Source organism: Thamnophis elegans, chromosome 11, assembly GCF_009769535.1.
Source record: "Thamnophis elegans isolate rThaEle1 chromosome 11, rThaEle1.pri, whole genome shotgun sequence".
Lineage (NCBI taxonomy): Eukaryota > Metazoa > Chordata > Lepidosauria > Squamata > Colubridae > Thamnophis > Thamnophis elegans.
Genome location: NC_045551.1, coordinates 13375950 through 13389206, shown reverse-complemented (window position 1 = coordinate 13389206; position 13257 = coordinate 13375950). Strand labels below are relative to the sequence as shown.

The following is a 13257-nucleotide window of genomic DNA, read 5'->3' as shown; positions in this document are numbered from 1 at the left end:
AATCCTCAAATACCAACTCTGCCCCTATTTTAAGCACATTAAGCTCTGCCCCTATATGGCATAACAATAGCACAACATAATGAACTTGCCTCTCACTGTAGTGTAAGCTTTCATTTCAGACAATGTTTTATTGTGCAAATGACAAACCAATCAATCTTGGTGCAAAATATATGGATAATTATCTGATACAGAAAATGGCAGTAGCAAAAAAGCAGCTATTAGTGATTTCAACAAAGCAATTCTCAGCCAAATAATTAGAAATACCTTTTTTTTTGTAAAACAACTAGCCTGAATGTATTCACAAATTTCTCATGCAGTTATAAAACTTTCTAATTATACCTCACACAATTAAGTCATCAGTGCAAGATCTGTGTCAGTCAGCAACTATTATGTAAAATGGCCAGTTTCTACGAATATTTATTAGTGTCTGAGGCACTTAAATTTATATGTCTAACCATTATCAATATTTTGTTCTTCCATGACTTGGCTTGAATGCAAATAGAATGTAAAATACTAAGCATAATATAATTGCTAATTTCTTGTGAAAATATAGTCAGTTTTTTGTAAAACATTGTTTATATTTTAATGTTAATACAAACACAACAAATATATTCAATAAATTATAACAGAGCAATAAATTATAACAGAGCAACAAATTATAACAGAGCAACAATGATCAAGTAAGTTATATGAAGTCAACCATATTACTGTCATAATACTGTCTATGGGGCTATACATACCATGGTATATCAGTAATCACTAAGAATTAAGCTCAATTTTACCTTTTATACTGCCATCTCAAAGGCAATGTTACTTTCCCCCATAAATTGCCCTTGAAATTTCTACTAAAAGGAAATTTCAGAAATGTCTATGCAAATAGTGATAATATAATAAATATTTAAATACCTTGGCAGCTCTGTTAACATTGTCTTCATTCTCTCTGTTGTAAACAAACACTGAAGCAAGTTTGTCATGCTGCAATATTGCTGAATAAATATTAACTCCAGAAGGTAGTGTAAATGAAGGTTCATCCACTGCATCACGCTTTAAAGCACTGTTCTCTGATCCCATTACCTAACTCAAGGTGTCTCGGAATATATTTTATAGTAGAAGCTTTAAAGAGAAATGATTTCAGACAAATTGGTCCCAATTAGTGAAAAATTCATTACATTCATCAGCATTTATAACAAATTGTGATTATGCCATAATACAAATCTTACAATTACACACTTAGTATGAATCATTTGTACAATCCAGAAACCTATGTGTTGGTATTTACATAGTACACTCCCCATTCTCCACCATTTCCTTCTTTGTACAAAGCAGGGGGAACACAAGAAAAAATAACTTTTCAAAACTCCTTTATGACAGATGTGAGATTAAAACTGAAAATATAAACCAATTAGCTACAGAGTAACTTATATTAATCAGAGTAGGTCTTCCAAGTTGATATACCTATGACTATACTGAAGTAACCTTAAGAAAAATGTTTAAATGTCTAGCAATATCTTGAACATAAACATTTCAAGTTTTTAAGTATATGTGCATATCTTAAAGTAAACATAACACTGTTACTGAGAACAATTTAACCAAAAACACTGATCTTGTACAGAATATGAAAAACGTTAAGTCAGTTTGTATGTACTACTGAACCTCTAAATGAACAGAAGCTGACACAGCCTCTAAATGGTACAAATTTAAATACAACAGTTCTAAAACACACTTTCACATTAACTATGAAGTATACAAGAAAGAAAGATCAAGGTTTGGAAATGGTCTTCACAGTAACCAGATTTGAATATTGTTGAAAATCTATGGAGAACTTATATATATACAGGTAGTCCTCAACTTACAACCACAATTGAGTCCAGAATTTATGTTGCTAAGTGAGAAATTTGAGTTTTGCCCTATTTTGTGACCTTGCTTGCCACATTTGATGTTGATGAATTAGTCACACAGTTGCTGTGAATCTGGCTTCCCCGCTGACTTTGCTGAGCCCAGGACACTGTGACCGTCATAAACATGAACCAGTTGTCAAACATCTAAATGTAAATCATGTGACCATGGGGATGCTGCAATTGTCGTGTGAAAAATGGTCATATGTCACTTTTTTCAGTGCCATTGTAACTTTGAACAGTTACTAAATGAACTTTGGAAGCTGAGGGCTACTGTACAGTATAAGCAAAAAGACCAAATAATATTTTTGAGGTCTGCAAAGAAGGCAGAGGCAAACATAAACACTTTTAAGTCTCTTTAAGAAATGTGTAAAAACTCTTATTTCAGCTAGAGGAAGTTTACAAAGTAGTATTGAGTTTCCAAGATTTTGCATCTGTCCTATAAATTATTTTCTTATTTTGAATTGGTAAGCAACTGCACATAAATAGTAGGTATATTCAAATTTGCAAAAAGATCTATTTAAATTTGTACCATGAAGGGGTAGAAACAGTGGAAAATAAAAAACTGAGAAAAAACTTCATTGGGTCTGACAGTGGTATAGGGAAAATTGAAAAGGGGGGGGGGATGTGTCCCAACAAAAGGAAATAAAAAGCAGACAAAATATCTCACTGAGTTTGACAGTGGCATAAAGAAAACTGAAGAGGGGGGTTATGCCCCAAACACGGGAAATACAAAATATTTCACTGGGTTTGACAGTGGCTTGGGGAAAATTGAAGAGGGTGGACATGTCAAAACAAAGAAAAGGGAGAAGACAGGAATAGAGAAGTGAGACAAAAGATTTACTAGAAAAAAAATCAGACAATTAGAAATTGTTATATGGGAAATATAAAGTTGTGATATGTGGTTTACTCCTATATATGATAATTAAACTGAGTTGCTAACTGATTGAATATGATAATGGAAAGATAATTAAATAAAGGTTAAAATATATGGTATATGGACAAATATGAAACTGTTATATGGAGAATGCAAAGTAGAGGTATGTGATTCACTTTTATACATGATAATTAAACTGAGTTGCTAATTGAGTGAATATGACAATGGAAAGATAATTAAATATAGGTTAAATATATGAAATATGGACACATATAGAACTCTTAAGATAATGAGCAAAGTGAGGTGTGGACTGCTTGTTATTCTACATAGTAGATTAATGGAATTGTAATGAACACTGAACAGTAAGGATTGTTATTTAAAGACAATTAAGGGTAAGCTAAGTCAAGATATGGAAAAATGGAGGGGGAACATGAAATATACTTATAATGGAAAATAATTGAGATTATAAAGACAGAACTACAAATTTGGGGTGTGTAAGGATGCATAACCATCTAAATATAATGATGAGAATAGCTGGGAATCGTAACCAGGTCTACATCTCGGCCAAAAATAGGCTGGGTTTTTAAATATATATATAATTATTATATATGTATACTTTTCTTTCCTTTTTAAAAAAGGAGGAGGAAGATATATGTTAAAATTAAATATGTATATTGAAATGGAATTATAAATACCATCAACATAAAATGGAGCTCGCTCAGAGGCTGAAATACACCAAGTAAATGAGATGAAGAGTGCGAAGTAGAGGAGAGAGATAAGGGAAGAAGAGAGGGATAGGAGGGCAGAGGGAGGGAAGAGGAGGAGAGAAAGAAGGAGTGGAAAGGAGAGAGAAGAGAAGGAGAGAGGAGGGGAAAGTAGAGAAGAGAAGGATGACAGAGGGAAGAAAGGAGGTAGGTAAGAGGAGGAGAGAGGGAGAAGAAAGTGATAGATAGGTACAAATACGGTGTATGGAGAGCAGAAGAGTCAATAATCGTTTTTGGGAGTTGATGGTAAGACGAATTGATATAAACATTTAACAATATAATATAATGTTGGTTATGTAATAGTATACATGCGGTTATTTGTTATGAAAATGAAAAAATAAAAACTTTATAAACAAATTGTAGACTATCATCTTTTCACCCAGGGAATCATGAAATGTATCATTTGCCTTAACTGATTAAGGTGAAGGCAGAAAATCAGCAGAAACAGAAGCTTTTAACTATTCATTTTTCCCCATACATACAATTTGGAGCAGAATCCCTTCAATGCAAATGGAAGGGAAGGATTGCAAAATTAATTGTAGAGGCAAGTAAACATATATTGAATAAGTTTATACATATAAACTGAAATAATCCCTGTTACCACTACTGGATTTGCTTTTCAGTTTAACATCAAAATCTCTATTCTACAGGCTTCCCAAATTTCTCTTTGACTGAAAAGAATGAAAAAGTGTTCCACTATAGTAACTGAAATTCATTTCAACATCAGTAACTGACCATATGAACTAAGGCCCTCTGGTGGTTGCTTATTTTTTTTATATTTACATTTTGGCAAAATTGTTTGGCTTTTCTTTCCTCCCTAGTCGTAGGCTTATACAATGAAAAAGGCACATTCATAGTATTCCAGAAATTGTTAAAGAACATTTTCTGTACTTAAATTAATCAATAAGAATTTGTTGCCAAAAAAACTACAAGTTTCCCTCGCGCTTACATTCCTCTTTGGCCATAGATTTTTATTTTATTTTTAATTTATATCTCCTATTATTTTTAGAAATAACTCAAGGTGGTGAACATATCCAACACACCATCCTCCTGCTATTGTCCCCGCAACAACCACTCAGTGAGGTGGTTTAGGCTGATAGAGTGACTGGCCCAAAGTTACCCAGCAGGCTTTTCATAGCTAAAGTGTCACCTGAACTCATGATCTCTGGCTTTTTTGGCTGGTGCCTTAACCATTAAAATCAAACTGGGTCTCAATTTTAATGGGATTTGTTTGACTATTTGTTTAACTGTCTTCCTGTATCCCTTTAGAGCAGTGTTTCTCAACCTTGGCAACTTGAAGATGTCCGGACTTCAACTCCCAGAATTCCCCAGCCAGCTGGCTGGGGAATTCTGGGAGTTGAAGTCCGGACATCTTCAAGTTGCCAAGGTTGAGAAACACTGCTTTAGAGCTAACGATGGAAAACACAAAGCACACATTGAAGTGATAAATAGTAAATGCAATGCACATAAATCACAGAAAATTGAAAGTTTGGAGACTCAGAACAAAATTATTTTGACCACCACTGACTCCCTTTTTTTTAAAAAAAGTGAAGCAACACGTTTAACCAGAAATACCAAAGCAGATTCATCATTCTTATTTTTTAATGTACGTGGCCCTCATTTCCATTGTGTGGCTCTAGATGGCTTACAACAGGCCATTTGAGCCAAGGTGGCGCAGTGGTTAGGGTGCAATACTGCAGGCCACTTCAGCTGACTGTTATCTGCAGTTCAGCGGTTCTAATCTCACCGGCTCAAGGTTGACTCAGCCTTCCATCCTTCCGAGGTGGGTGAAATGAGGACCCAGACTGTGAGGGCGATATGCTGACTCTGTAAACCACTTAGAGAGGGCTGAAAGCCCTATGAAGCGGTATATAAGTCTAACTGCTATTGCTATTGCTATTGCTATTGCTATTTATGTGTTCCCTGTTAACTCTCAGTATTTCATTCTGCTTCCTGGCTCAGCTATGTCACTCAGCAATTATTCAATGGATCATTCACTCACAGGGAAATATACAACCTATCTAAAAAGTTGCACAATGTGGCGTGCCCCACTGTGAGAAGTTAAGGAACAGATGTTCTAGGCCAGTGTTTCTCAACTGGGAATTGGGAGTTGAAGTCCGGACATCTTCAAGTTGCCAAGGTTGAGAAACACTGGTTTAAATGTAACTACTGGAGTTTTTGTTCTTAGAGATGAATGAAAGTTGCCATATGTTTTACTTTATATTGTTATGTATGATTTGTCTTGCTTATGTCGTTGTATTTATGTCGCTGTATTTTTCTTCCTGTTTTTTAAAGGTAATGATGTTTAATAAAAAATATATTTAAAAAAAAAAAAAGAAAGTTGCCATATTGACTGCTTTCGTCCTTCCCATTGGCTGCAGTAAGCAAGGACTGAAGCTTTCTGCTTTTTCACATCGTGCCTCAAATGCTAGAAAAAGTTAACAGTTCTCTTTAAAGACTTCTAGTTTTAAGTTTTAAATAATTAATTGTAAAATGAAATATTGGTGGTAACAGTTGTGACTAGGCCAGTGTTTCTCAACCTTGGCAACTTGAAGATGTCTGGACTTCAACTCCCAGAATTCCCCAGCCATGTTCTAGGCAGGGAAAGAAAATGTTTCCAACACAAACACACAGAAGCGAGCCAGAAGACCATGAAATAAAGCAATATTAAGTCTGGGGAATTCTGGGAGTTGAAGTCCAGACATCTTCAAGTTGTCAAGGTTGAGAAACACTGTTCTAGGCAGAAAAAGAAAATGTTTCCAACACAAACACACAGAAGCGGGCCAGAAGACCATGAAATAAAGCAATATTAAGTCTGGGGAATTCTGGGAGTTGAAGTCCAGACATCTTCAAGTTGTCAAGGTTGAGAAACACTGTTCTAGGCAGGGAAAGAAAATGTTTCCAACACAAACACACAGAAGCGAGCCAGAAGACCATGAAATAAAGCAATATTAAGTCTGGGGAATTCTGGGAGTTGAAGTCCAGACATCTTCAAGTTGTCAAGGTTGAGAAACACTGTTCTAGGCAGAAAAAGAAAATGTTTCCAACACAAACACACAGAAGCGGGCCAGAAGACCATGAAATAAAGCAATATTAAGTCTGGGGAATTCTGGGAGTTGAAGTCCAGACATCTTCAAGTTGCCAAGGTTGAGAAACACTGTTCTAGGCAGAAAAAGAAAATGTTTCCAACACAAACACACAGAAGCGGGCCAGAAGACCATGAAATAAAGCAATATTAAGTCTGGGGAATTCTGGGAGTTGAAGTCCAGACATCTTCAAGTTGCCAAGGTTGAGAAACACTGTTCTAGGCAGAAAAAGAAAATGTTTCCAACACAAACACACAGAAGCGAGCCAGAAGACCATGAAATAAAGCAATATTAAGTCTGGGGAATTCTGGGAGTTGAAGTCCAGACATCTTCAAGTTGCCAAGGTTGAGAAACACTGTTCTAGGCAGAAAAAGAAAATGTTTCCAACACAAACACACAGAAGCGAGCCAGAAGACCATGAAATAAAGCAATATTAAGTCTGGGGAATTCTGGGAGTTGAAGTCCAGACATCTTCAAGTTGCCAAGGTTGAGAAACACTTCTAGGCAGGGAAAGAAAATGTTTCCAACACAAACACACAGAAGTGGGCCAGAAGACCATGAAATAAAGCAATATTAAGTCTGGGGAATTCTGGGAGTTGAAGTCCAGACATCTTCAAGTTGCCAAGGTTGAGAAACACTGTTCTAGGCAGAAAAAGAAAATGTTTCCAACACAAACACACAGAAGCGAGCCAGAAGACCATGAAATAAAGCAATATTAAGTCTGGGGAATTCTGGGAGTTGAAGTCCAGACATCTTCAAGTTGCCAAGGTTGAGAAACACTGTTCTAGGCAGAAAAAGAAAATGTTTCCAACACAAACACACAGAAGCGAGCCAGAAGACCATGAAATAAAGCAATATTAAGTCTGGGGAATTCTGGGAGTTGAAGTCCAGACATCTTCAAGTTGCCAAGGTTGAGAAACACTTCTAGGCAGGGAAAGAAAATGTTTCCAACACAAACACACAGAAGTGGGCCAGAAGACCATGAAATAAAGCAATATTAAGTCTGGGGAATTCTGGGAGTTGAAGTCCAGACATCTTCAAGTTGCCAAGGTTGAGAAACACTGTTCTAGGCAGAAAAAGAAAATGTTTCCAACACAAACACACAGAAGCGAGCCAGAAGACCATGAAATAAAGCAATATTAAGTCTGGGGAATTCTGGGAGTTGAAGTCCAGACATCTTCAAGTTGCCAAGGTTGAGAAACACTTCTAGGCAGGGAAAGAAAATGTTTCCAACACAAACACACAGAAGCGGGCCAGAAGACCATGAAATAAAGCAATATTAAGCCTGTAACTCAATGTCAGATCATCAGACCTACTCTTAACATTTCAGAGACGGACGAGCAGAAAGAGAAACTGACTGATTTGGTCCAATTGAACTCCACAGTCTATAAATGTGCGGCTTAATATTTAAAAGGTCACAGGACTCTCCGCCTTCACTGGAATAAAATTCTAGGACGATAAAAACTAGGCACTAATAACGTTGGGCTGCTGTCTTCCTTCGCTGAACGGCGCCTCAGCGCTGATGGCAGGCAGTCTGCTTACTGCATGGTAAGCAAATCGCCCGGACGGGGACCAGAACTCCCCTGAAAAGACAACCGAGCCCCAATAGTTAATCCTTTCTCGGCAGCGTCGAGTGGAGCAATTAATCCCGGGACTGGGAAATCAAGCGTCCTTCTCCCGCCCCAGAATTGCCCGCCGCCGTTTGGCTGCCGCCCTCTCACCTGCCACCCCGCCGAGGGGGAAAGGAAAGAACCGAGCTGCCCTCACCGCCCCGCTTCCTCCACAGCCACTTCCACAACAAGCGCTGAGGGAAGGGGAAGGTAAATTTCCGGCTTACGCAGACCATAGAATCACAGCGGAGGAGCCATTGACGCCCACAAGATCGTCCTTCGCTCCGCGCTGTGGTCGCTGGCGCCATATTGGATGAGGGCAGGAGAGACTGGCAAGGGACGCTTAGTCCAGTGTTTCTCAACCTTGGCAACTTGAAGATGTCCGCACTTCAACTCCCAGAATTCCCCAGCCAGCATTCGCTGGCTGGGGAATTCTGGGAGTTGAAGTCCGGACATCTTCAAGTTGCCAAGGTTGAGAAAACACTGGCTTAGTCGACGGGAGCGGGGCGGCGGGAGCTTGTGAACCGTGGAAATGTCTGTCGATGAATCAAAAATGCCGATTGGGAAGCTGTTGAAGACGCCGGTATGTCCATATAGGGGGACCGTCGTCTTATGATGGAAGAAGCTTCCTGGGATGAAATGGCGTTGTCCCCGAGGGCGCTTTTCACGCGGCTGCACTAGAGCGCTGTTCGTCGGTGTAAAAGCAGAAAAGTCGCGCCAGCGGGAAGAACTGTGTGTCCGTGGGGTGTTTGTGAGGTGTGGGGGGTGGGTGTGTGGGTGTGTGTACACACACCATCACCCATATATGTATACCATTACCCCACCCAGCTCCACCCACAACTCCACCCAGATGACACCCACCCACCATCACCAATCACCATGACCCACAGCCACACACCCCACTCAGTGTCATGCAAAGTTGCTTCCAATTCAGATGAGATTATCTGTTTATATTACATACTGTTAGACATATAATTCACACAATAAATAAACCACCTGGGGTGTGTGTGTGTGAGAGTGAGTGAGTGAGTGAGTTTGTGTGTGAGTGTGAGTGAGAGAGAGAGAGCGAGAGAGAGAGCGAGAGAGAGAGAGAGAGAGAGAGAGAGAGAGAGAGAGCCAGTGGTGGGATTCAAATAATTTAACAACCGGTTCTCTGCCCTAATGACCAGCAGGGTAGGTGGGGCTTGGTGGACATGTGACTGGGTGGGCATGGCGAACTCAATGTCACTCATGTCAATGGGCGCTTTGCCTTAGCTGCTATAATGTAATAAAGGTTAACCAGAGAGGCAGTTTCTGTAAGCAGGACAATAAAGATTAGGCTAGAAACAACACCAGGATGTTTCCTTCCTGCCTTCCTTACAGGATTAGCCCTGTAAAGTGGGAAAAAAACAAAAGGAGATTTCTTCCAACAACCGGTTCTCCCAACTGCTTAAAAAGTTACCAACGGGTTCTCCTGAATAGGTGAGAACTGGATGAATCCCACAACTGGTGTGTACCGTTAACGTTACATATCTTCAAACCAGAGGAGTAGCTCTTCTTGGCGGTAGGGAGTGCCTCATTTGAACCCCTGGCCCTTGGGACTGCTGCTGTTGGTTCTGTGATCCCCATGGGTTGCAGCAAATGAGCCCTTCCCTCTGCTTCTCCTGTCATCCATGGCAACAGAATAAGCAGGGAATACAGCCCCTCCTTCCCCCCCCCTTCTGCTTTGCTTGCAAAGCGTGGCTACGTGAAGGAGGGCGAAAGTAGGAGGGAGGGAGAGAGGGATGCTGTAGATAATGATGTAATTTCAGGGAAGCTTTTCTCCCCCATCTTTGCCACAAGGGGAAGAAAGTGGGGAAGGATACTGTTCTGACACCCTCCTCCGTCCAGTAACGAATGCCAAGACAAGCTTAACTGGAATGTACTTTAATTGCAAGACACCAAGACTTGGTGGCTGAAAGCAAAGCAGAACAAACAGATAAGGACCTTGGCAGCATTTCAGACAAACTCAGGCAGCAATAAACACAGATAATCCAGCCTGCCAACCCCCCAGTAATGTCCTCCGACATTCAATCCTGCATTGACTTCTGCAAAGAGGGGCATGTGCACCAGTAGCTTTTTATAGTCTGGAGAGGAGCCTAATGACCACCAGCTGAGCACAATCACCTCCTGTAATTGCGTAATTGTTCCTGACGCCTAGTGGCTCTTCGGCGTGCATCCAGGAACAATTCACTACTGGCTCCGGCTCATCTCCCTTGTCTCCTCCCCCTGGTCCAAGGCTCAGGTGCCTCCTGGTGGCCAACCAGCCTCTCTGCGCCCTGCTCGGAGTCGGAACCCTGTCCAGGGTCCTCCACATCCTCCAGAGCCGACTCATAGGGCCCCTCGCTGTCGGAGTCTGGTGGCAGCTCCAATGGCTCCTGCTGGACCACAACAGATACCAGATATGTATTGTGACACCTTTGGATCTACTGGTGAAAGTCCTTTGGCAGGGGTGGGATGGGAGTAGTGCACCCATCCAAGCTCTGCTTCACCAGTCAGCTATCTTGTTTGCTCTTCTTCAGTAACTTAAAGAGGGTTGCAAGTGAAGAACATTGGTTTGCAGTGGTTCTCCTTCTTCCAGGGCCAGTTCCAATTGTGTTTGTGGGCAAGATAATGGGCACTTTAAGTATAAGTCTTAGAAATTAGTTTGGAGCAACTCGGAGGAATTATTCCTGCCTTAAAAAAACAACCACCTGAACTTTGTGCAATTTTGGGGCTAAGATTTTACTTCAAAACAATTTTAAAGCAGCCCATATTAATTTACCTCCTTTAATAAAATAGAACCCACCTGCAATGTGTTAGAGGTTGATTTTTAGGAAGAAAATATTTTTTTAAAAAAAATATAGCATAGTTTTTAGTTCATGATTTAAATTTTTTACTTTGGGAACTGTTATGGCCTGGCAGAAGCTGTTGGAGCTGCCACGAGACTCCAACAGCGAGGGGCCCTATGAGTCGGCTCTGGAGGATGTGGAGGACCCTGGACAGGGTTCCGACTCCGAACAGGGCGCAGAGAGACTGGTTGGCCACCAGGTGGCACCTGAGCCTTGGATCAGTGGGGAGGAGACGAGAGAGTGATCCAGAAAACCACCTGTGAGTTGTTCCAGGATGCACGCCATCGAAGGGCTACCCTGCGTCAAGAACAACTATGTAATTACAGGAGGTAATTATGCTCAGCTGATGGTCATTAAGCTCCTCTCCTAGACTATAAAAGAGACTGCCCTTCTTGCAGAAGTCAACATTTGACTAAAGAGAAACAAACTTGGCAGGCTGGATTGCTGCCAGAGTTTGTTTGCCTTGCTGCCAAGGTTTGTCGGACTTGCTGCCAAAGTCCTTATCTGTTTATTTGGCTTTCAGCCACCGAGAGTCTGATCTTGTTATTAAAAGACATTCCATTTTACGCTTGTCTCGGCTTCCGTTACTGGACGGAGGAGAGGGTCAGAACAGGGAACTACCTGGAAAACTTCAGCTATGTCATATACAAATGAAGTATCTATGTAATTTATAATTTTGGGATTACATTAGCATCATTTTTTGTTTTAACTATTTAAATATTAAAGTAATCCAACATTTAAAATTTAAGCCTGGACTTTCTTTTTTTCAAGAGTGAACTTCCCCAAACGGATGTTATTGCTATTTGAACTGTGTCAAGAACTGCAGCACAGATCCTATGTAATAGTTGCTTTGAAATAAGTTTCCGTTGAGAATGTCTACTCCGGATGTCAGCAATCCGTGGCTCCAGAGCCACATACGGCTCTTTGGGCCCTTTGCTATGGCTCCGTAAGGTGATCGCACTGGCCCGTCCCTCGTCCTCCCATCTCAGTCACTCTTTGCGTTGCCTGACGAAGTAAGGATGACGGTGGAGAACAGTGGAGAACGGACCAGTGGCCGGGGCTGGTTCTCCAGCGCCTCACTCTTGCTGGAGCTTCTTTCAGCCCTTGTTGGTGATGGGTGTGCCTCAGTCGCTTGGGGAGATGCACAACCTGCTTTGCTCTCCTCCCTGAGACATTGGCCCAACTTGGGTGTGACCAACACTGGTCTTGCTAACACGAGGGCTGGCAGGGTGGGAATGGGATCCCAGAGGATGGGACAAAGGAAAGGGGGATGGCCCTTCAGTGCCCAGCTGCAGCTTTAAAACTTGCACGGGGGACTTTTGCTGCCTAGAGTGGCCAGGCTCAGCCAAAGCGCAGCAGAGGCGCACATGGGGTAGGCAGCCGCTCACTTGAGAGTTTTCCTGCTCCTGCGCACTCTCCTGGCCCAGTCACATCCAGCCAGGAGGGGGAGGAAGAGGGTCGCCCAAAGGGAAGCCTCTGCTGCAGCTCATGCTCATTCGTCAGCCAGCCTGGATTTCCAAAAAGTTCCTAAGAAGACAGAAAAGGAGTAGCGAAGAGCCTAAGGAGAAATCGCCAGGTTGGCCCAGCCTCGGCTTTCTGAGAGAGGGGAGACACAGAGAGAGAAATACACACAGAAAGGTGGGGGGAGATAGGGAGGGGAGAGACATAGAGAGGAGGGGGAAGATAGGGAGGGGGGGAGAGATAGAGATAGAGGGAGTAAATACAGGGAAAGGGAGAGAAAGGTACAGAGGGGAGGAGAGGGGGAGATATTGAGAGGGGGAGATACAGAGAAGGGAGAGACGTAGCGAGATACAAAGAAGGAGAGAGGGGGGTGTCAAAAGGGTTTTATGGTTCCTGGTGTTTAACAACCAGCTCTCTGCCCTAATGACTGGCTGGGTAGGCGTGGCTAGGGAATCATGTGACTGGGTGGGAGTGACGTCGAGTTGGCCACGCCAACCCAGGTTTTGTGGCTCCCGATGTTTTCTGTGGGAAACGGGTCCAAATGGCTTTTGAGTGTTTAAGAGTAGACCCCTGGTCTACTCTGTCACAATGCATTTATCTACAGTTCAGGCAGGCATAACGTCCTTGAAATCAAGTCCAAAAACTGTAATACAACGTATGCTACGGCCAATATTCTTTTCAGATTGAAAAATAAAGGGCTATCAAGACATTAGCA

General features: G+C 41.7%; 1 protein-coding gene across 3 annotated transcripts in view; it reads right to left on the bottom strand.

Moving 5' to 3' along the window:
- The window catches only part of SCYL3 (SCY1 like pseudokinase 3), a 29197-nt gene extending 20727 nt beyond the window's left edge, over positions 1 to 8470 (bottom strand). The window contains exons 1-2 of one of the 3 annotated variants that reach the window (XM_032226128.1): positions 8344 to 8470; positions 907 to 1113 (exon numbers count right to left, since the gene is read on the bottom strand). In XM_032226128.1, the coding sequence (XP_032082019.1) occupies positions 907 to 1071 (165 nt within the window). In that variant the 5' untranslated portion in view covers positions 1072 to 1113; positions 8344 to 8470. The remainder of the gene's footprint in view (positions 1 to 906; positions 1114 to 8343) is intronic. The other 2 variants (XM_032226127.1, XM_032226126.1) reach the window with 2 other exon arrangements.
- Positions 8471 to 13257: the final 4787 nt, after the last annotated feature.